This window comes from Nicotiana sylvestris, chromosome 4, assembly GCF_000393655.2.
Source record: "Nicotiana sylvestris chromosome 4, ASM39365v2, whole genome shotgun sequence".
In the NCBI taxonomy this organism is placed as follows: domain Eukaryota; kingdom Viridiplantae; phylum Streptophyta; class Magnoliopsida; order Solanales; family Solanaceae; genus Nicotiana; species Nicotiana sylvestris.
Genome location: NC_091060.1, coordinates 53275387 through 53299274, shown reverse-complemented (window position 1 = coordinate 53299274; position 23888 = coordinate 53275387). Strand labels below are relative to the sequence as shown.

General features: G+C 37.5%; 2 protein-coding genes across 2 annotated transcripts; both read left to right on the top strand.

The window, feature by feature from the left end:
- The first annotated feature begins 309 nt into the window (after positions 1-309).
- LOC138889546 (uncharacterized) lies at positions 310-816 on the top strand. The gene has a single exon (XM_070172870.1). The coding sequence runs from the start codon at positions 310-312 to the stop codon at positions 814-816; it is 507 nt and encodes a 168-aa protein (XP_070028971.1).
- Positions 817-16867: 16051 nt separating this feature from the next.
- Positions 16868-23526, top strand: LOC104244939 (probable methyltransferase PMT5). The gene is made up of 9 exons (XM_009800462.2): positions 16868-17001; positions 17874-18852; positions 19047-19182; positions 19348-19588; positions 20216-20441; positions 20943-21094; positions 21211-21514; positions 22364-22496; positions 22965-23526. The coding sequence occupies exons 2-9, from the start codon at positions 18341-18343 to the stop codon at positions 23112-23114; spliced, it is 1854 nt and encodes a 617-aa protein (XP_009798764.1). The 5' UTR covers positions 16868-17001; positions 17874-18340; the 3' UTR covers positions 23115-23526.
- The last annotated feature ends 362 nt before the right edge of the window (positions 23527-23888 follow it).

Below are 23888 nucleotides of genomic sequence, written 5' to 3'. Positions count from 1 at the left end.
TCAAGTATGCCAGATGTGGATGCCTTCACAAGGGACGTTGACAACATTCGGTCAGCAATGTGGGATGAGTCTAGACCAACGGTGTTGGCAAAGGGCATGTATTTTCCCAATAAAGCTCGCCTATCCAGGGCTTGTAAAATGTATAGCGTTAGAGAGTGTCGTGAGATGACAGTATGGGAGTCAACTCCAGAGGTATATAATGTCGTATGCCGTAGATACTTTATGGGTTGTAACTGGATGTTGCGTGCGAGCAAGAAGGAAACAGGGTTGTGGAAAGTGGGTAAATATATTAGCACCCATGTTTGAGAAATGGACACATTCAATGAGAATCACTTCAACTTGGATGTTGACTTGATTTTTCTTGTCTTGATTCCACACTTGGAAGTGTCCATTATGTACAAGATCAAAGAGTATATTACATCCGTCCACCAGGAATATGGGTGTACTATTACCAAAAGAAAGGCATATCTCGGGTGCAAACATGCATTTGAAATTATTTATGGTGTCTGGGATAAGTCATTTTCATCTCTACCCAAGTACATGGCCGTACTGAAACAATTTAACCCCGGGACTGTTGTTGAATGGAATCATGAGCGGAGTCCGAGAATACCGGAATATATATTCAGATTCGTGTTCTGGGCATTTAAATCAGCAATTGATGGTTTTGTGCATTACCATCCTGTAATTTCCATAGACGGTACTCATGTCTATGAAAAGTATGATATTAAGTTATTGATCTCCATTATAGTAGATGCCAATGGACAAATATTTCCACTAGCTTTTGCCATTTGTGCCCATGAAAGTGAAGAGATGTAGATGCTATTTTTGAACCACTTGAAGTAGCACGTTGTCAAACAACGTTAAGGTATTTGTCTAATATCTTATCGGCATGGTGGTAATTTAAGTTTTGTACAGCACTTGCCTGAATGGCAGGAACCCTATGCATATATCCACCGTTACTGAGTGAGGCACCTGAAGGCCAATTTCCAGAAGAAATATACCAACAAGGACTTACATGATTTAATGTGGATGGCTGCAACTGATCATTAGCAGTGCAAATTCAGGAGGCACATGGAATCGATCCGGCAGTTAGACGAAAGAGCCTATAATTGGTTGATGCGACATGAGCTTCACAAGTGGACATTGCATGCTGATGGTGCAGACAACGGGGGGCCCTGACTAAAAATGTGTCGGATTCATTCAATGGGTTATTGAAGTCTGCACGTGGATTGCCTATCACTGCCATGGTCCGGATGACATTCAAACAGATGACAGAAATGTTTGTTGAAAGACATAGAGGTATATCGAAATTGATGGACATGGGTGTTGAATTTATGCCAATACTGATGAGAAGATTTGAGAAATACAGGAGGCGAGCACATTGGCATTCATATTCACATTATGATCATGACCGGGGTATTTTTGAAGTTGGCACCGCTATCCGTCAATATCGGGGGAATAATCTACATACCGTAAATGAAATCAACAGGTTGTGTTCATGTGGGAAATGGACCATCTACCACATGTTGTGCTCACATGCCACGGAGTGCTTTCAACAAGTTGGTTTAGGGGCAACCAACTATGTTGATAGGCAATAGAGTGTTGCTGCATACGTAAACATATATAGTGGACAGTTGCAGCCCTTGAATGCTGAGCATTATTGGACAACGAAACCATTTAAAATGTTGTGTAACAAGGACTATTTGCGGAAGTTGCAAGTGCAAAAGAGAATGCTTATACGGAACCAAATGGATGTTGGTGATACCGTTTATGCGCTTAAATGTGGCATATGCTTGCAAACAGGACACGACCGTCGTAAATGTCCTTCAGCTGGTTTGGGTGGCTGTGGCAATCAAGCTCCTGGTGCAAGTTTGTCTAATGTACCCAACTATCAAACAATATAATATGTTGTAATAAGTAGCTATTTTGTTTATGTTGCAAGATGTATCAAATAAAATTATGTTTGTTAAGTATGATTTGAACAGATTGGAACATGACCTTTTGAATTGGGATGATGATATGATAGTTCCAACATTCAATTTATTGGTGTTAGTAAAGAAGACCAATATGAAGATTGAAATTTCATAACATAATACTTCAAGAGAAAAAAGCACAACAACCATAACTAAAGCAACATACATGAAAATAAAAGATAATAAAAGGATAAATTAACATAAACACATCCAAGTAGAAAGTTAAAAACGGATTAGTACAAACAGGATATCTGTCTCCCTTCACGTCCACATTGAAGATAACACCCAGTGGTGAAACATCAACCAATGTAAATTTGACGACGAAACCTCGCCTGATAAAATTCTCCAACACAAAAAGTCTCCATCCTACCTTGAACCTTCTTTGATCCCAAACGCTCATATTTATATACCACTCTTTTCCACGATGGTGAAGAAATGCGTGTTCTAATTGTGACGACCCAGCTAGTCGTCTCATAAGTTACCGCTCCGTTTCCCCCATTTATGCTTCTTATTGCTTTTTCTATCAGTTCTATATGTGATCGGGTTGGTTGGCTCGGGTTCGGAAAGGATTTGGTAAGGTTTGAGACACTTAGTCTCTTTTGAGGAAGCTTAAGTTGGAAAAATCAAACGGATGTTGACTTATGTCTTAGAGCACTCGGATGTGAGTTCTGATAGTTCGGATAGCTTCAGGAGGTGATTTGAGACTTAGAAGCATGATCGGAATGTGTTTTGGAGGCACGGAGTAGATTTAGGCTTGAATTGACGAAATGAGATTTTGGCATTTTTCGGTTGATAGGTGAGATTTTTATATAGGGGTCGGAATAGAATTTCGAGAGTTGTAGTAGTTCCATGGTGTCATTTGGGGATGTGTGTGCAAAATTTCAGGTCATTCAGACGTGGGTTGGTTGGGTTTTTGATCAAAAGCGTAATTTAGAAGATTTTGGAATTTTTAGGCTTGAATCCGATGCGAATTTGGTGTTTTGATATTGTTTTGAGCGTTCCGAAGGTTGGAACAAGTTTGAATGAGGTTATGGAATATGTTGGCATGTTTGGTTGAGGTCCCGGGGGCCTCGGGTGGTAAATCGGACCATTCCATGATGTTTGGAATTGCAAAAATTGTTGATCACTGTTGCAGAGGAAATGGCCTTCGCGTTCGCGAAGGGTCAGTTGGTGAAGGCTGGGATTTAAGACTTCGCGTTCGCGAGGAAGGCTCCGCGTTCGCAAAGGGATGAGTGTTTGTGCATCGCGTTTGCGGGGTGGTGTCACGTTCGCATAGAAGAAAATGGGCAGCTGAGCTTCAGGGAATTTCATTCATCGCGATCGCGAGGGAGGTAACGCGATTGCGAAGGGTTAGTCTGAGAAAGCAATGCGTTCGCGATGGGAAGGTCGCGATCTTGAAGAGGAAATTCTGGTCAAAGTTATTTTGTTCTTCGCGAACGTGAGGCTTTGACCGTGTTCGCGAAGAAGGATTTCAGGCCTGAGCAGAATGTTTAAATAATCGTCTTGTCCGCGATTTTGGGATTTATTTCCACCATTGTTGAGCGTTTTTGGAGCTTTTTGAAGAGTACTGAAGAGGGATTCTAGGAGAATCACTTGGATATAAGATTCATGGACTCAAAACTCGATTCTAATATGAAATCTACCTAATTAATCATGGAAACTAAGCCTAAAATTGAAGAACTAGGGCTTAAAATTGGAGACCTAAAATTTGGGATTTGAGGGGTCATTTGTGGATGGATTTTGATGCTTTTGGTATGAATGAACTCGGGAGTGATAAAGAATCCATTGATGTAATTTTTACCGGAATCCGAAACGTGGGCTCGGGGGTCGGGTTTTGGTAATTTCGAGATTTATGTTGTAAATTGAATATTTTTGCTTGGGCTTTGTTCCCTTAGCATATTTTGATGCCGTGATTCTGATTTTGGATAGATTCGACGCAAGTGGAGGCCGATTCGAGGGGCAAAGGCATCGCAGGCTAGAGTTTGGACCGGATTGAGGTGAGTAATGATTGTAAATGATGTCCTGAGGGTATGAAACCTCAGACTGCACATCGTGGTGCTAATTGAGGTGAAGAACATGCTTGATGACGAGCGTGGGGTCGTACACTATTGGGGATTGTAATTTATCTGTCCCAAATGACTATTTTACCTTGTATTTGATTGAAATCTATTTGTGAACACCATGTTTTGGGCTGAATGCCATATTTGGGCCTCGTGCCAACTATTTGAACCCTTAGGGGATTCTTATTGATATTTCCTCAGTGTTTTGACTTTATTCTTGAACTCAGTCATGCTATATTCCACTATTTTCATAACTCAGCCATGATTACTCTATTTTAACACTTAAATGATCTTTTAAATGATATTTTGGGCTGAGAACCATATTTTACTATTGCATGAGTGGCTTGTGAGGATTTTGACTGAGTAAGGTCGAGGGCCTATGTTGTGAGGAAACGCTGATTATGATTATGAGGCCGAGGGCCTGAGATATGTACACCACGAGGTGGCTTCTTGATATGAGGCTGAGATCCTAGTAAGCTTAAACTGAACTTAAATGATTTTACATATCTTTACTGATTCACTATTTTACTGGTTTTACTGCTTCATTATAACCTGTAATGTGCCTTATGTGTTTTCATATCTCTCAGTCGTTTATTTATGATTATTACTCACTGAGTTGGAGTACTCACTTTACTCCCTGCACCCCATGTGCAGATTCAGGCGCTGTTAATCCTGCTTGCGAAGGTTGAGAGCTCCCGGCAGATTTCAGAGTTCACGAGGTAGCTATTCAGCGTCCACAACCTCGTGTTTCTCCCCCTTTATCTCATTTCCTTTCTCTGATTAGTGACTCTGTAGTAGCTTTATAGACCTTTCTTGTATTTTTCCGGATTTGGTAGTTGCTCATGACTAGTGACACCCCGGTATCGGGTTGTGTTGGGTTGTATTCCGCAAATTGTTTTGTATTGTCACTGCTTACTTTTGGAGTTATATCATGTTTAAAACTAAATACTTATTGTTTAATTATTTGAAACGGAACTGAAAATGTGTCGGCTGGCTTTGTCTTCACGAGAGGCACCATCACAACCGAGTCCGGATTTGGGGTCATGACACTAATGTTGGAGGAAGATGCTTGTAGATTTTTCTTGGAATATACTTTAAAAAAGCCCTACTATTAAGTTTTGGAAAATATGAAATTGAATAAAGATATACAATACTAATGTATATATATTTTTTTAAGTTAAGGTATAAGAAACAAAAGTATTTTATGTTAAAGAAATAAAGTTTAATGGACATAATAATTTACCAGATCGTTGTCGTCGATGCATGAATCAGTCATAACCACTTCAAATATTGGAGAATTCTCTTCTTTATTATCACTTCTAGTAGAAGAGTAAGATAGGGCATCACTGCTATTAGAAGAGTAAGATAAGGCTTGTTTGGTAGAGGAAGAGGCAGATAAGACATCACTGCTATTAGAAAAGTAAGATAAGGCTCGTTTGGTAGAGGAAGAGGCATCCATAGTTTAGGGTTTGAGTATGTGAGTGTGTTTTATGTCTTTAGGATTTGAGTATGTAAGTGTGTTTTATGTTTTGAGTATGTGACTATATATATAGGGACACGCATAGCATAGCGCGGTTAAATACTACGTTTTGTGTGAATATATATAGCGCGGTTGAATACTACGTTTTGTGTGTTATCTGTTTTGTGTGTTGTCTTGTCGTTCTGAAAAGCTGCACGACTGCAAAAAAGCTTTTTTGTATCAGAAAGAATCTTTAACACGCCAAGCATAGCGCGGCTAAATACTACATTTTGTGTGAATATATATAGCGCGGTTGAATACTACGTTTTGTGTGTTGTCTTGTCATTTTGAAAAGCTGCACGACTGCGAAAAAGTTATTTTGTATCAGAAAGAATCCTTAACACGCCATAGCGCAGTTAAATACTATGTTTTGCATGAATATATATAGAGCGGTTAAAATACTGCGTTTTGTGTGTTGCCTTGCCTATAAATAACGGGCGCATTCTAGTTATTTTCTGCGCTTAACAATAATCAATAGCAAAACTTTCCGTAAAAGCAAGGCTTTTTTATGCTTTAATAAATGTCTGAACGCCTTTATGTACCAAAGTGCGAGTGCAGCAAGAAATGCATCATTAAAGATTGTTGGGATGATGGTGAAGTCGGACGCCGCTACTAGATGTGTGTGAACAAGTTTTATAGGGTTTCCGACGAACCTTTTTGCAATTTTGAGGTATGGATTGATGTAGCCTGTCACCAGGAATGATACAAACAATCTTTCACTTTCTTCATGATTTGACCAAAAAACAGTGGGAATATGATCGAGAATACGAACGAGAAGTTGCGGAGTTGAAGGAGAAACTCAAAGAGGTGGAAGAAGAAAAAAATAAGTTGGAAGAAAAATTTAAGTGGTTGGAGCAGAGAATACTAGGCGGTGGTGACTAATATATGACATGTATGTGTTGAGTGTAGTACTTTATCTTTATGTTTTTCGTGTCATGTGTTTTCATTACTTGTACTGCATTTAAATTATGTTAAATTTCTATGTTTGTGTTTGTATTGTAGAAGAAACAGGGAAATTAAAACATAATGCACATATGATGTAAGCATAAAAAATTATTGTTATTATTTACATAAAATAATATTTACATAGTGTATGTAAAAAAGATAAAAAAAAATCAATGTGTCCCACACCCTGTGTGCTTCAATGCAGCCGCTGGCCGGAGGCGCATCCCTTCCCGCCCGGATATGCTATCAGAATCATCCTCATCACGTTGCCTATTTATATGAGGATGCTGCAGCATGATCGTCAGTAGTGCTGGCAGGATCGGTAGAAGGGGCCATCTGTGATGACCCAATAATGTCATCTTTAATTTAAATATTTATTTCTATGTTTCATGAAAATGTCAAGAACTTACCTGCTATGAGTTGAGTATCACTTAAATAGTTGATGTATATGGCGTTTCTTTTCTAGCAACATATTGCTTATGAGGTCACTATCAGAATTATTTTTCGTGTGGTGTTACGTTGATTGGATTGTGTATGTGTTTTTAGGATTGGTTCTTGGGATTCTCTGACAGGTAGATAGGCCTAGTTACAAAGGAAACTCTGGCAAAAATTTTGGAAAACTTGGGAGTTAGTCAAAATTTGGGAGTTAGAGATGTGTGAGAAAAGCGATAAGTTATGCTAAGTGTTTGGGGGTCGACTCTACTTCTCATTCGAGGACTATTAATATGATGGATACCAATTAGATATGATAATAGGTGTACGAGGCATACTAGAAGAGATATGGGGTCTAAGGAAAGTCCTAAGTCTAAGCCAAGTTGGAAAATTTTATAATAGACTAACGTTGCAAATGAGTACGCACAAGACCTCACTTTGGACGAGCATATCTACATATATATAAGGATTTGTGTGAGGCACAACCTATCAAATTAAAGCTCTATGAGTCTAGTTTCCAGAACATCAAACCGATTGTCATTTGGAGGTGTATACAGAAAGTTATAACCGTTTTACAAAAAGTTAGCAGAGCAGGCTACGCAATCTGCGTATGGCTACGCAGCAGGCTACGCAACATGCGTAGCAAAAATCAGAATTTGGCCAAATTGAAAGCCTCCTGCGTAGGTTTCATGCGTAGGCTACGCAAGGAGGCTACGCATAACTAGAGTTGAATTTTAAAGAGCTGAAAACGTGGGTTTAGAGAGAGAATGAGTTAGTTCTTCAACTTGGAATGAATTTTAGAGAGAAGAAGGAGCTCTTTCAGCATGGATACATTTCAAGGTAAGTTATTTTGGCATAAAGATGATTATATAACATCACTAGGTGACACTACTAACATTATTATGGATCAAATCCATAGGAAATGGGTTGAATCTTCAAGAACACCAAAAAGAGAAAAAAATGAGATTCCTCCACCAAAAGATAATTTCTTCACTTGAGCTTCATATATATGTAATATTGGAGTATGGATAGCATGTTTATGAGTTTTATTTGAAGTTGTAATGGGATATTGTATGAACCCTAAGGGTGGGTCTTGAAAATGCTATTTTTGGGGAAAGAAGAAGATGAATAGTGAGGAATTGAATTGAGAATCACCATATTGATTGGAGTAAATGATTTTAACTCGAATTTGGTTAAATTACATGAATCTATTATTGTTTTTATCAACAAATTAGTGTTTTGGGTTAAAAAAATGGTAGAAAATTCCATAGATTTTAATTGAGAATTTGAAGGCCGAGTTGTGGTCGAATTTGAATAATTTTGGTATGGTTAGACTCGTGAGGGTATGAGGATTCTGAAAATATAAATTTTACCCGTTTCTGAGATGTGGGCTCGAGGGGCATTTTGGTCATTTTACATAATTTTGCATATTAGCTTAGAATTTAATTGTAGAATCAGTTACTCGAAGTGTTATTTACATTATGAAATTGAATTGACTAGATTTGGGCCATTTGGAGTCTGATACTCGTGGCAAAAGCGGTGTTTGAGGCTTGAGTTGGCCGTGGAAGTTCGAGGTAAGTGTTTGTTCTAACTTTGGCTTGAGGGAATAGGATTAGGATGTTATTTGCTACTTGCTAATGTGGAGTACGGTGTATAGGCATGGTGACGGTTATCTATGCACCGGAGTCTAGCATGACCGTGGGTCTTAATTGCTTTTAATTCGAATAATGTGACACAATCTCCTTGTTTACTTGATGAGTTTCATATAATGTGAACGATTGAGGTAGAATTGTGATTGGTGTACTTTTGGAGCGTTAGCTCGAACATGAATGTGTTAGTTGAGGAAGATGTGATTTAAAAAAAAGAATGTGTTGTGAGTACTCCCTTGCCGGGATGTGTAGACTGATATATACTCTCCCTTGTCGGGATATTTTGGGCTGTTAGCTGTACCCTTGTCGGGTTAAAGGTATTGAGTTGTTATCCTCCCCTAAAGGGGTCTACTATATGAAGTCAGATATATATGATATTATGGGATCGTGTGGCACGCCGTTCACTTATATATGATATTATGGGATCGTGTGGCACGCCGTCCACTTATATATGATATTATGGGATCGTGTGGCACGCCGTCCACTTATATATGATATTATGGGATCGTGTGGCACGCCGTCCACTATATATGATATTATGGGATCGTGTGGCACGCCGTCCACTATATATATATATATATATATATATATATATATATATATATATATATATATATATATGTTATGGAAACCGGAGTTTCTTCTATTTGTTTCCGATACTTCATTTTTATCTGTTACTCCCCGATAGCATGTCCCCTCCCAGCTTTACTTTGTATTATCTTGTTATTGTTTCTTGCACTTGTTATATAAATCTGTACAGGTTAATTGTGGTAGATCTTGTCTAGCCTCATCACTACTTCACCGGGGTTAGGCCAGGCACTTACCAGCACATGGGGTCGGTTGTGCTGATGCTGCACCTTGTACAATTTTTGTGCACAGATCAGGGAGCAGCTTTCGGACCGCAATAGTAGGACTTTTTGGGAGCTATCTTCAGCCTAGGGACTCTCGAGGTAGCCTAGCTGGCGTTCGCAGGCCGAAGTCCCTTTCCATGTTTTTCGTTTGTTTATCTTGTATCAGACAAACATGATGTATTTTCCTTTCAGACATTGTTTGTAGCATTCTGTAGTAGTCCGTGAGCTAGTGACACCAAACTTTGGGTAGCATTTTAGTTCAAACTTCCGCACCTTTGATTTTCAGTTGTTTTAAATTTAAAGTCTTCTGTTTAGATTTTGTCTCGCTTATTATATTGTTGAAAGGAAGCAGGAAAGGTGTTTTAAACATTTGGCTTGCCTAGCTCTCATTAGTAGGCGCCATCACGACTCCCGAGGGTGGAAAATCCAGGTTGTGACACCATCGGTCCATTAGAAACCTACAACACAATAAGTCAGCTCAGTATATGAAAATATATATTAGTAATGTACGTGTTAAGTCAATAAAATTTTGTACCATGGTCTCGTCGGGCTCCTGAATATAAGCATCCGTGGGGTCCTCAGCATCGCACAAATTGGCATCTGTGATGGGTTGGGATGAAGCCTTAATAAGAAATTTATAAAGTTATTTATGGCGAATCAATAAGATAAAAACAAATTTAAATTTAATAGTAATACAAACATATCGGCGCATGTGAAAGATCTACAACACCCGTCGACGATGAGCCAAAACTCAGTCGGTGCCCACCATCCACATCTCGGGTCGGTCGATCCTCAGCAGCGGTCGATGGGCCCGAAAAGAACTGCTCCCAATCTCCGGTAATGCTCGTGCCCGTGATCAACAATGGATCTGATGGGGTCACTTGCGATGCTGGCAGCACCAGCTGGAGGCTGTACGACGACATACTGTTGGGATGCTTGTCTGGCTGGGGGATGTAAGCACGTGATTTTTGCCCTATATGAGAATTACTCCCAAAAAATTCAAAAATAAAATATTTTTTCTTGGTGTGCAATTTTTGTGATATTTTGTGATATTTTGTGTAACTATTTGTATGTTTGTCTATGCATGTTTATTTGATTAATAAAAAAAATACAAAATATGTCGCATTTTTGCATGTAGGATTTAATTCTACAATTGTTAGTAATTAAATTTGTGTACAAAAATTAAAACTTACAAAAATAGGCATCTTTTGCATTTTTAGCATTTAATGTCCAAATGAATAATTTTATGCTTAATTATTACTTAATTGTGCGTTAATTGTTATTGGAAGTTAATTTGCGCTTTTATAACTTAATTTAGTTCTTAATAATAATTTAAGTACTTTTATAATTTAGTTTTAGAAAAATAAAAGAAGAAAAGAGAACAAAAATACAAAGAAAAATCGGATTGGGTCACTTCTTCAATTTCAAACCACAAGCCCAAATAATTGCCCAACATTCCCCATGACCCGGTCCACTTCAAACCGGGTCGATCCGGTCCGCTCCATTAACCCAACACCCCTTCTTCATTTTTGTCCAACACAAAACAAAACCAAAAAAATAAATAAAAAATAAAAGGTGAATTATCACTATTAATAGTTTTATTTTTTGTTTTTTTTATATATAAAAAATCCGAAAATATTTTATTTTATTTTATTTTTATTTTTTTAAAAAATATATAATAATTTCGGGAATGATTTAAAAAAAATAAGAAAAAGGGAAGTATTGAATAAAAAAATATAAAAGTAAAAATAGGTGAAATTCTCTTCTTCTTTTTTAAAAAAAAAGTAAAAGAATGTAGAAAATTTTTAAAAAATAAAAAGTTTTGTGGAAATTTTTAAAAAAATTTTAAAAGTAAAAGAAGGTTGGAATTAAAAAATAAATATAAAGGTATCTGAAAATTTAAAAAATTTAAAGTAATTGAAAGTAGCATTTTTAAAAGAAAAAGAAAAGATAATGGTTTGTTTTTTAAAGAAAAGTTAAATAAAGTGAGATTCTCTTTTAAAAAAATAAAAAGTGGGATTTTAAATAAGATAAAGTAATTAAAGTTGGAATTTTAAAAATAAAAGTAAATAAAGGTGAGATTTCTTTTTCTAAAAAAATAAAAGCAATTTGTAAGTGGGATTTCTTTTAATTAAAAAAATAATAAAATAATAAAAAACAAATCTGAAAATTTCGAAAATTTTGCTATAAATAGAAGAGAAAATTTAGGAAGAAGTGTGGAAAAAAAGAGAGGAAAAACTAGATAGAGAGAAGGGAAAAAAAGAGGAAAAACTAGATAGAGAGAAGAAAAAAAGAGGGGGCGGAGTGAGAAGTATACACCCGATATACATTCTGGATACACTGAATATACAGGGGCAGAATTCATTTTGGAGAGTTTTGAAGTTGAAAAAGAATAGTTACTGCTTCATTGCCTCGCTTAAGATCTGAAATAGTCAGAACCTTCCTGCCTTTTACTTCTTCTCTATACTTGGAGTCGTTTATAGTCTCCTGGGTTTTCTGCTATTCCTACTGTACTGGTTTGCGGTGTTGCTGAATCTGTTGTTGCTGTGTTATTACTGCTGCTGACTTCTCCTTCTTTTGTTCTTGTACTGCTGTTTCCAGGTACACATTTGTACAATCTCGGCTTGAAGCAAAAATGAAATATTAATCAGGCTTTGTTCCTGTTGAATTCCTCCTGTTTAGATTTGTGGTTGAATATAATTTTCTTTTCTTTGTATAAAAATGTAGTTGATTGATTAAATTAGTAACGATGTCACATATGTATAACTTCTTCATCTAATAATGTTAGTTTAAATTAATCAAAGAATAGTTAATCTGTTTTGATATTATGGTGTGTCAATCTCACGTTTTAGTATTATTGAATAATAGAATATAGAATGAAAGCAGTTTTTCTTTGTACAAACTCGGTCGCAATTTTCCATTCGCATTAGCCGTAAACTAATAATTAATAAGTTACGTTTTTAGCATGTAATTAATTAAGAGATTTTCTTTTATTTTAGAGACGAACTTAATAGGAAAATATAGTCACTGTAGGTTTATCCTTTTAAATAAAAATGAGACGAGCCTCGACAAACAAAAATGCACAAGCTGCGGGGCCCTCTAAATGTATATATTAAAATACTTAGAATTCGGGACAGGCCGTTTAGCGAATTTTACGGCCTTCCCAAAATAACAATACGCTAGTTGCTTTAGGCGCACCTTTAATAATTTAACCTTCTTAAACACGGGTGCACATTGATGTGACCCAAATCCAAATCTCAATAGAGTCAAAATGTGTCGACGACCACGGGTACATTGATTGTAACGCGGTTCGGGATATATTTTCACAACGTTGTAATTCCTTGTAGAAAATAATAATAACAATTATGAAAGCGGTAAAAAGTTAAAATTTGCACATAAGTTCATATTTGTATAAAATCAGATAATCAAGCCGAATATTACAGTTGAGCGACCGTGCTAGAACCACGGAATTCGGGAATGCCTAACATCTTCTCCCGGGTTAACAGAATTCCTTATCCGGATTTCTGGTACGCAGACTGTAATATGGAGTCATTCTTTTCCTCGATTCGGGATTAAAATTGGTGACATGGGACACCCTAAAACTCCCAAGTGGCGACTCTGAAATAAACAAACCAATCCCGTTTCGATTGTCCTTTAATTGGAAAAAACTCCCTTGTACCCTCTCGGATACGGAAAAAGGAGGTGTGACAGGGGATGTAACCCGACAGATCAGCTCTAACATCCTCATCAGATGTCTCAACAGGTGCCTCAACGCCCCCTTGCTGGGGACCAACTCCTCGCCGGCCCCACGACCCCGTGGGGCACCCCTACCTCGTGGGATAGCCCTACCTCGTGCTCGTCCCCTCGCACGTGGGACAGCCCTACCCCGATGGTAGTTATCTGGCACCACATAAGCAGGGACGTGCTTTAAGTGCTCGTCCTCTCTAGCTCGCTGCAGAGTCCGGGCAGCCAACTTTGTAAACTGCCGACCATACTCCTGCAAAGTGACCGCAGGATCGCTGGTATGCTGCTGCATCTGCAGTCCCAACTAGCGGACTAAATGTAGACCAATAGCCTGCACAACATATAAAATATAAATTACAGAATGCTATATCACAATTATAAGTAAGAATACCAAATAACATACCAATGCCTCGTGCTTTCCAGCATATGTAACATACCGATCGCCAGCTCGGTGAATGGGGTTCCCGATAAAAAGTCAGGTAATGCCGCGGTACCCGGGCATATAATCATGTTCAATATCCTCCCGAGTCGGTGGAGGGGGGCGGAATCAGCTCTAATCGCTGGTCCCAAGTAAATATCTGATCTTGTAGCTATGTCAAATATAAGTCGTCCACCCTAGTATGATCATCCCGCTGGTAATGTGTGGCCTCCCAGGTGGGCGCTACCGATACGAGTTGCGGCCTCCCAAACTGGCAAAGTACTCACTCGGTGGCATGATGCTCCACAATATGAAGGCATAACAATAGGATGGAAGAACCCCACATATCACGGCCGGCCAAGCAACAATCGGGAAAGCCATCTATCAGTGCGTCGTTGTATGACGTCCAGATGAACTATTAAGGAAGAACACAAAACGTCAGTATACACAACTTATGTTTGAAGCAATGACAAGTAAACTTAGATATACATTTACCTGTGCACCATCCAGCAAATCCAATATATCCCTGCATAAGGAGAGATTATGCCGAGCCTCGTACTCGAGCATATGTCCCCGCCGGAGAACCCACCTCCTAGATAGAGGGAGCAAACGAGGTGGTACATCCGGATCTAATGGTGGTAGAGGTGGCTGCAATTGCAGAAGCCGCTCCCAGGCCTAAACCTAACATAAAAAATTGACGTAAAAGTTAAGATATATTTTTACTAGGTATGTTAAAATGAATAGAGTATTCGAATATGTTGTCACTTGTAGTAGCTCCAAGAATCCAACAACCTCACGTTGGGTGCCCATGCTCGCCCGGCACATGCACCTGTACAAGTAGGCGAGAACAGCAGAGCCCCAGTTATACTGGGGTAAATCATCTAGCCGCTCAAGATGATGAAGAAATCTCAAGCTGACTAGGTTCCCCGAAGTGTTCGGGAACAAGACCCCTCCAAACAATAGGAGTAGCAGCAACCTCGTATACTGGTCAACATGATCATCCAGTATAGCGCCATCAATCGAGAATGCAATGCCTCCAACCACAGTCGAATAGTCGTCAACAGAAAACGACTGGCCCCATATAGTACAGTCTCATCCTTTGGCCGGAAACCGGTGAGCTGCTGCAACATGTTCAGGTACTGCACACGTGTCATCTCTCTCATGCCATCCGGCAGAGCAACAAACAGTCCATCAACAGGCAGCCTATATAAAACCTCCACGTCCTGCAGTGTGACGATGGCCTCACCAATGGGTAGGTGGAATGTGTGCGTCTCCGGTCGCCACCACTTTATCAAGGCCATGACAAAGATCAATCAAGCTACAACCGCCCGATCTCAATCACCTGTAGAAACCCGTGTCCGCAAGCGCGCGACTACACGGTCATGGAGATCTCTGGCATGCAGAAAGTCCCACATGTTGTTCACTTTCTTGGTGCAGAGAGTCTGGGTCAGTAACTCACCCTCCCATATGGGGGGGGGGGCTATGATCGCTCTGTAACGAGAGTAGCGCATTGCTGGAAGGTCCGGGATGAATAGGCGACACCTCCATGTCGTCTACTGTAAATTAAACAACATTACTTACATGTTAGTTTTATAATTTAATATGTTAGTTATTAAATTAAATAATTATTTTTCATAACTATACAATATTTAATTATGATGTATTCACATAAGGGTTCCAGGCTAGATATTTGAGGCCCAGTAGCACCAAGATATCCTAAATTCTTTCATGTGTTAGTTTTATTATAATTTTATATGTTAGTTTGTAAATTAAATAATTAATTTTATAATTAAAAATATTCACATACGGGTTCCAGGCTCGATATTTGCGGTCCAGTAGCACCAAGATATCCTAAATTCTTCCATGTGTTAGTTTTATTATAATTTTATATGTTAGTTTGTAAATTTAATAATTAATTTTTATAATTAAATATTCACATATGAGTTTCACGCTCGATATTTGGAGCCCAGTAGCACCAATTTATTCTATGTGTTAGTTTTATTATTTTACATGTTAGTTTTATAATATTATATGTTTGTTTGTAAATTAAATAATTAATTTTTATAATTATACAATATTTAATTATCAAATATTCATATATGGGTTCCAGGATCGATATTTGTGGCCCAGTAGCACCAAATATATGTTGACTATAATTGGACAAAGTTTGTGTTTGATCTATCAGTTATTTTGACGTATTTTTGAGTATAAGAGATACTTAAACTACAGGAAACTACACTAAAAAGCACTACATTTTACTACGCTAAAAGACATTACATTTTACTACGCTAAAAGTCATTATATTTTACTACCCTAAAAGGCATTTTGATTTACTAGTCTTTAAGCAAAAAAATAATTTAAACCACATAAAACACAACAAATACATTGTAATCACAAAAATACATATAAAACAGTAATAGTAATTTATTAACATTTTTATTAACAAATAATAATGATTTCATAATTTTTAAATATTTTTTTACAACATTAATATCTTAGCCCGGATAAAAATAACATACCAATTTAATTGAAAAAAATAAAATAAAATACAAAATAACATACAACACATTCAAAACAACTAATATACACTATTTATATGAGTTTGGGCATAAACTAAATCGGAATACCTCGATTTATATTTTTCGAAAAGTTGATGATTTGAAAATTTAACTCCGAAACAAGCAACCTACAGTAATAGAAGGCTTGGCTAGGATGTGGGACCAACAATATCGATTTTTTACGGGACAAGTGGGGCCACACGAGCTTTTTTTGTTGCGAATGGAGGGGGAGGGGGCCCCTTTTTTTTACAAAAACGAAGGGGAGAGGGACTGGGCAGAACATGGGGAAAGGGAAGGGATTATGATATATATAACGTTGTTCATTATCACGCTTTATATAAAATGCTATAATGGACCGCATTTTATATACATGTCTTTTTAGTTGCCACTAAATCACGGTTTGTTACTGTGTTTTATGTAAAACGCGGTTACCTTAACGGTCGTGTTTTATATAAAAATGTAATTTTTTTAACACCTAAAAACGTATTTTGAATAAAAAAAATATAAAAACGTGGTTTTTTTTAATCTTTTGATTCCCTTTTCCGAGTGTCAGAGAAGTAATTATTCTCCTGTAATAATGAGTTGTACGTCTCAAAGTGTGTGCAAGCCTCTGTAATTGGATCTCTACACACTGTGCAATTCGCATTAAATAATCTTTAAAACAAAGTTTAAATAATTAGTTTGCCCCATTAATAGAGAACTCACGCTCGCCACCACTGTCCTTTCAACCAAAAAGCTGCACAAATTCTCTCTCTTCTTTCTCTCTCCAAACGTCAATGGCGAATCCAAACTGTGCACAACCCTTTGCAACTGACCTATATATCTATATAACGGAATTACACTCGCTCACAGGTTGTTACTATCTGGTAATCTAACATTCCTAAATCCTAATCATTAGTTTTGTTCAAGTGTGATTCCAAATTTAGTGTTAACGAGTTGAAAGTATATAAAATTGTTTTGTGTTCACGTGATTTGAACCAAAAGCAATGAGTTTAGTTGAATCCACTGCAAAAGGCTTGATTAGTCTCTCTGACTTTGTTAGTGATCGACTTTATATAATGTGATTTTATTATAGTGTGCAAAGTTGATTCGGATCTGATCTGTGTTTGAGATGTTGTTATCTCTCATGCTGGAAATGTTGGAAAATTGGACTCAATTGTCATTAGGATGTTCGTTCAAGCTGCTTTCTTTTTTCTTCTTCTCCATTTTTATTGATCTTAGCTGGATTTTCTGTTTTTGATCTGTATTTAAGACCTTTTTCAGCTAGAAATACTGAAAGTTGGATTATCAATAGTGATATTTCGTTTCTGTTTTTTTTTTTTTTTTGCGTGTGTGTCTATTTTCGTTCATCTTAGGTGAAAAATATTGTGTTTTGATATGTGTAACTGTGTTTGAGGTGAAGGGGAGCCTTGGGCAACGGTAAAGTTGTTGTGTCCATGTGACCTTTAAGTCTCGAGTTCAAGCCATGGAACCAAATGCTTGCGTCGGAGTAGACGGGCTACATTACATCCCTTGGGGTTCGGCCCTTTCCCAGACACTATGTGAATGCGGAATGTTTCGTGTACCGGGCTGCCCCCTTTTTTTATCTGTGTTTGAGGCCCTTTTCAGCTTGAATTGCTGAAAAGTGGAATATAAATTGTGCTTGGCATGTTAGTTTCTGGTGATTCTTTTTGCTTTTTTGTTGGTAAATTTTCCTATTTTTATTGATGTTTTTTTTTTTGCAGGTTGATTGGTCCGTATAGTTGCTGGATTTGAGTTATTTTGTTTTTGAGGATAGAGTTAAGAGTTGTTTCAGAATTGTTGTTTTATAGTGCAGTTGTGTTTTAGAGGACTTTTCAAGTCCATTCTGAGGAGTGGTAATTCATGCATCATTACCATCCTGGAGGAGTTTTGGTTGATCAGAATTTGCTTGTTTTAGTTTCCTATTGCAGACCTATAGGATCGAGATTGTGCTAATTGTGATCTTGATTATCTGATTGGTTTGGTGTACTTTTGGAAAACCATTCTTTTAAGGAAGTTACGTAGTCGAATGCTAGTTGAAATTGCTCGCATTTTGGGCGATATATATGGGAGATGGTATCTGATGATAGCTTACAGTTTTCATAGTTCTTGGAGGTTCAGGTTGAAGCAAATAGCTAGCACATTGTGATCTTCTCGACTTGAATTTTCTAGAGGTTACAGAAATTTGGACATGAAAAGCCCTTTGCTTAACAAATTATCTAAAACTTTCTGGTCTAAACCGCAATTCAACTGGTTACTCTTGTGTCTTGTCAGTGTCTTGGTTGTAATAGCATTGCTAGGATCATCTTCTTCAAGTGCCTTTAACTCAGTCACTTCCTCTGTGAAGCCTGATATCTATACAAATTACAGAAAGCTCAAGGAGCAAGCGAGAAGTGATTATTTAGAGCTAAAAAGCCTTTCTGTGGGAGAAAATCAGATAAAGGATGTTGGTCTTTGTGGTAAGGAAAGAGAGAATTATGTGCCTTGCTACAATGTGTCTGCAAATACTCTAGCTGGGTTTAAAGATGGGGAGGAGTTAGATCAGCATTGTGAGTTATCAAGAGAATATCAATATTGTTTGATTCGTCCTCCTAAGGACTATAAGATTCCACTGTCTTGGCCAGCAGGTAGGGATGTAATATGGAGCGGAAATGTGAAGCTAACCAAAGATCAGTTCCTTTCTTCTGGAAGCATTATGAAAAGGTATAGTTAATTAAATGATCTTGTAGATGATCTTAAACATGTCAAATTCCGTACTTAACATGCTAGAAGGATGAATGCCTCTTTTTTAAGTTTCCGAACTCTTCTGGATTGATGCATTTGTAGGAATAATCTTGAAGTCTTTATGTGAGGTGACAGCTATCATTCTACCTTATAATGACTTTTGTTTTCTCCAGGCTAATGTTACTAGAAGAGAATCAAATTGCTTTCCATTCACAAGATGGACTGATTGTCGACGATGTCAAAGATTACTCTCACCAAATCGCAGAGATGATTGGGCTGGGAAGTGACACAGAGTTTCTTCAAGCTGGTGTAAGTAAATCTTTTGTTCATCTTTCCGTAAGCTACTTGATTGAGCCCCTACAGTTTCCAAAGAATCAATGCTTCTAGTATGCTATCGGTTTCATAGCATTGGAACTCTGACGCAGAACCATAATTCTACTCTAGAATAAAAGATTTCTCTTTGCTGAATAACAGGTGCGTACTGTACTAGATATTGGCTGTGGATTTGGTAGCTTCAGTGCCCACCTACTCTCGTTGAACTTGATGGCTCTTTGTGTGGGAGCATATGAGTCATCTGGTAGCCAAGTTCAGCTAACACTCGAGAGAGGACTTCCTGCAGTCATTGGAAACTTTATTTCAAAACAGCTACCATTTCCATCATTGTCCTATGACATGGTTCATTGTGCTCAGTGTGGGATCATTTGGGACAGCAAAGGTATTGTCCTTGCTGGGTTTTCATGAACTGTGTTTCCCATCCTTATTTCTCATTATCGTTTAATGTGGACTGACCTGATTTACCGCCAGTAGTTTATAAAGACTTGTTTCATTAAGTATTCTTCTGTGTACCTAATTATGATACTTACTTTATTTTTACTAGTCTATTTATGCTGTGAGAGAAATACTTCACAACTATTGAAGTATTGATCCACGGTATCTTCTACTTTACAACGAACCTCTTTTACAGTCAAAAGATCTTCGCCAAGATAAAAGAAGTCTGGTCGATAAGGCCAATCTCATTAGAAAATTTTGGTGATACTGCTGATAAATTTTTTGTTCTAATTTAAAATTCTGCCCCTTCTCTGTCTCACCGAAGTGTAACTGCCACCAGCTGCTGCCCTAGAAGTTAAGACGGTCTTCTTCGTGTGATGATTGACCTTTACTGCTAAGCTGAAGTTAAATAGATCTTCACATTTAGACACCTTCATCTTTTTCTGATAGTGATGAGTTCTAGTTTTTGTTTGTTTATTGGATTCCTCAACAACCATCAGTATGGTAATCTTCTGAAAATTTATACCCGAACAAGTCTGTAATGGCATGAAACTAATAATGATTTGGTGAACAGATGGGCTGTTTCTTATTGAAATTGACCGCGTACTCAAGCCTGGAGGTTACTTTATTTTGACCTCACCCATAACCCGGCAGCAGGGTAGATCTACCAGTTCAAAGAAGGGAAGCATGTCTACTCCTTTGGAAGAGATCACTAAGAAGCTTTGTTGGTCTCTTTTGGAACAGCAAGAAGAAACTTTCGTCTGGCAGAAGACGGTTGATTCAGAGTGCTACACATCTGGGTAAGGCTAACAAGAAAGCCAATGTCAAGTACTCCCTCTATCTTCTGTTTCTCATATCCTTGAAACTGCTTTTGAATTCGTTTTATTCAGTTGAATAAAGTAAAATTTGAAGAACAATAATTTATGAAAGTTACAACTGACTGTGGATTACTGGAATCAGGATATAATTAGACTAATTTTTGGGTTTAAAAACCTTTTTGTCCCCTCATCTTTCTGAAGGGAAAAAAATACATTTTCTAAGATACTTGCCTTTTGTATGTGTGTATGGTCAGCTTTGAAATAATTCACATTTTATTGCCCTGTTACTTTTATAAGCTCCACTTCAACCCCTCCCACTCCCACGAAAAAGTAAAGAAGAATAAGCTCTCTCATGTTCAGACTTTGACGTAGATTGTCTTCCATTTATGTTCTATTTTTCAAGTTAAACTTTTGCTTTTACTTTTTCAGTTTTCGTTTTTTCCCAGTTGACCTTGTCTAATTGGCTTTTGTTTTTTGATGTAGCAAGCAGGGTATGGTACCACTTTGTAAAGGAGAGGATATGCAACTGTACTACCAGCCACTTGCACGTTGTATATCTGGAACAGGCAGCAATCGATGGGTTCCAATTCTTAGCAGATCTGGTTCGCTGAACTCAACTGAGCTTAAAGTTCATGGCAAGTTTATTTGAATAAACTTGGTTTGTCGACTTTACTGTCATCCTCTAATTTCCTGCCATTCCGGCTCTTTGTTGTTAACATTCAATCATTGCCTGTGTTTTGCTTTATGGCAGGAGTTCATCTTGACGATTTCTTTGAGGATTCAGGATTTTGGAAATCAGCTGTGAGAAACTATTGGTCTTTGCTGTCACCCTTGATTTTCTCTGACCATCCAAAGAGGCCAGGTGATGACGATCCATTACCTCCATATAATATGGTGCGCAATGTCTTGGACATGAATGCTCATTATGGGGGTTTAAATGCCGCATTGTTGGAGGCAAGCAAATCAGTTTGGGTGATGAATGTTGTGCCTCTTGGGGTGCATAATACACTTCCGCTCATACTTGATCGAGGTTTTACTGGTGTTCTGCATAACTGGTAAGACATTAAGTGTTAGACACATTAAGATTTATACGCTCTTGGATATTGTGCATATTAGTATATCAATCTAAAGTATACGGGTTAGCTATTCTCTTGCAAATTATTTTAGTAGAAGAAAATCACAGAGCTGTGTGAATTAAGTAGCAACTATTTATTTATTTTAATGTATGTGATCATAAATCACCTAATGACATTTACAATTTTGGAGTGGATCTGATATAGTGTAATGTAATATATCGAACTCTATTTGTTAGCAATGATGATGTCCTTTTCCTGGCGTACCATGAAATTCCTCTATAATACAATAATATATTTTCTTGTTTTTTTATGTATTGTGATCTTAGTTTGCACGTTGCATGGATTATTGTCTCTTTAGTTTGCTTGCTTCTTCATCCCTTCCGATTGATGATCAACAGGAATCTGCTGCATCCTGGAGCACATAGCAATAACAGCTGACCCAATACCTAATACACGAATCATAAAATTTTAAAATGATCCTGAAACTTTTCACCGAGTATCTTATAACTAAGCATCTCTAACAGTAGTGCGTGGGTTCAAAGACTTCATAAGCATAGAATAGTTTGTAGTTTTGTATTATGATTGTGTCCTTTTCTGAGTCTTGAATGTTTTCTTCGATAAACCCACGTCTGTTTGGTCAGTGAGGAGAAGTTGAAGATAAAGGAAGAGTAATAAACAATAAGAACCTTGACCTTATCCTCAACAGGATGTTTATCTATGATTCTGAGTCATGATTTCCGATGATATTGGTTACAGTAATTTTATGCTTTTAATGTTTGAAGAAATTCTGTTGGATACTGATATCAGATGTTCTTAAAATTGGGCCAGGTGCGAACCCTTTCCTACATATCCAAGAACATATGATTTGCTCCATGGTAATGGACTTCTGTCACACCTTGCTTCACAAGGATGCAGTATAATTGAACTACTTTTAGAGATGGATCGTATCTTGCGGCCTGAGGTAATATTATATTTGCAGTCCACACAATTAAAATATCTTTTGTTTTACTCGTTCGTTAAACTTAAGCTTGCTTTTCTTATATATGCTCTTATGTTTCTCTTTGGAGACGGGATTTGGCATTTAAGCGTAGTCCATTTATTGCTTTATGTCTTTCTTGTTGTATTTCAACGAAGAAGGTGAGTCTTGGAGCAACGGTAAAATTGTTTCCGTGTGATCTATAAGTCACGGGTTCAAGTCATGGAAGCAGCTATTAATGCTTGCATTAGGGTAGGTTGTCTACTTCACACCCTTACGGGGTGTGGCACTTCCCCGGACCCTGCAAGAACGCTGAATGCTTTCTACACCGAGCTGCTCTTTTTTGTATTTGACTGAACACCTTCAAATGTGTCCCTCAAGTTTGCCCGATTCCTTGCAGTTATTGCATGTTTTAACATTTGAGTTTGATTCTAAGAACAAACTTATTGACAGGGATGGGTTATTCTCTCTGATAAATTGGGACCCATAGAGAAAGTGCGGATGTTAGCCACACAAATCCGCTGGGAAGCGAGGGTGATTGACCTCCAGAATGGAAGTGACCAACGACTACTCGTATGCCAAAAACCATTCGTGAGAAAGTGATCGATCATCTTGACATGAAACTTCGACAATTCAATGACAGACCAATCTGTTAGCGCACTGCTAATTCTCCTAAACTTTCAATGGAAAAGAGGAATTAGTATCACATGAAGAAGTGAAGTATTTCTTTTCCATTCGTGCGCGCAGGCTGCCCCAAAGGTGGAAATATAATTTTTGAAAGCTGTAGATTGAGCAAGATTGCTGTAGTAGAGACAGCACATAAAGAAGATTTCTCCCTTTCATTAGATTTATGTAGCAATTCATTCAGCACTATTTTTCTTCCTCGTTTTTCAGTTTTTAGCACATCTTTTTCAATTGTAATTAAATGGTATTTTAGCGAAGAATCACCTATTCTTGAGAGCAAGAGATTTTGTCGCAAAATGTACGAATCAATATAAATAATGGTTTCCCGATATACACCTTGTTTAACCAAAAATCTGAGTCTTTGGTCAAAGCTAAAAAGAAATTCGGGTTACTGATAATCAGGAGACAAAAATAAAATACTTTTGAGAACGATGGTAAAGAAGCAAATAGATGTATATTTCAATAAATTCTCAATAGTATTCCGTGTCCTTACAAATGATGATACTTCTTCCTTTTATAGATAATTCTAGGTAAAGGAATGAAGCCTCAGCTTTAATGAATATAATCATGAGTAATAAATGATATTAAATAAGCCGTTATACAATCATTCCTATTAAATACCGATTTCATAACGTATCAAGTATTTAATAATGAATTTGGACTCCTTTCTGTCACCAGATCTTTGCTTTCAAT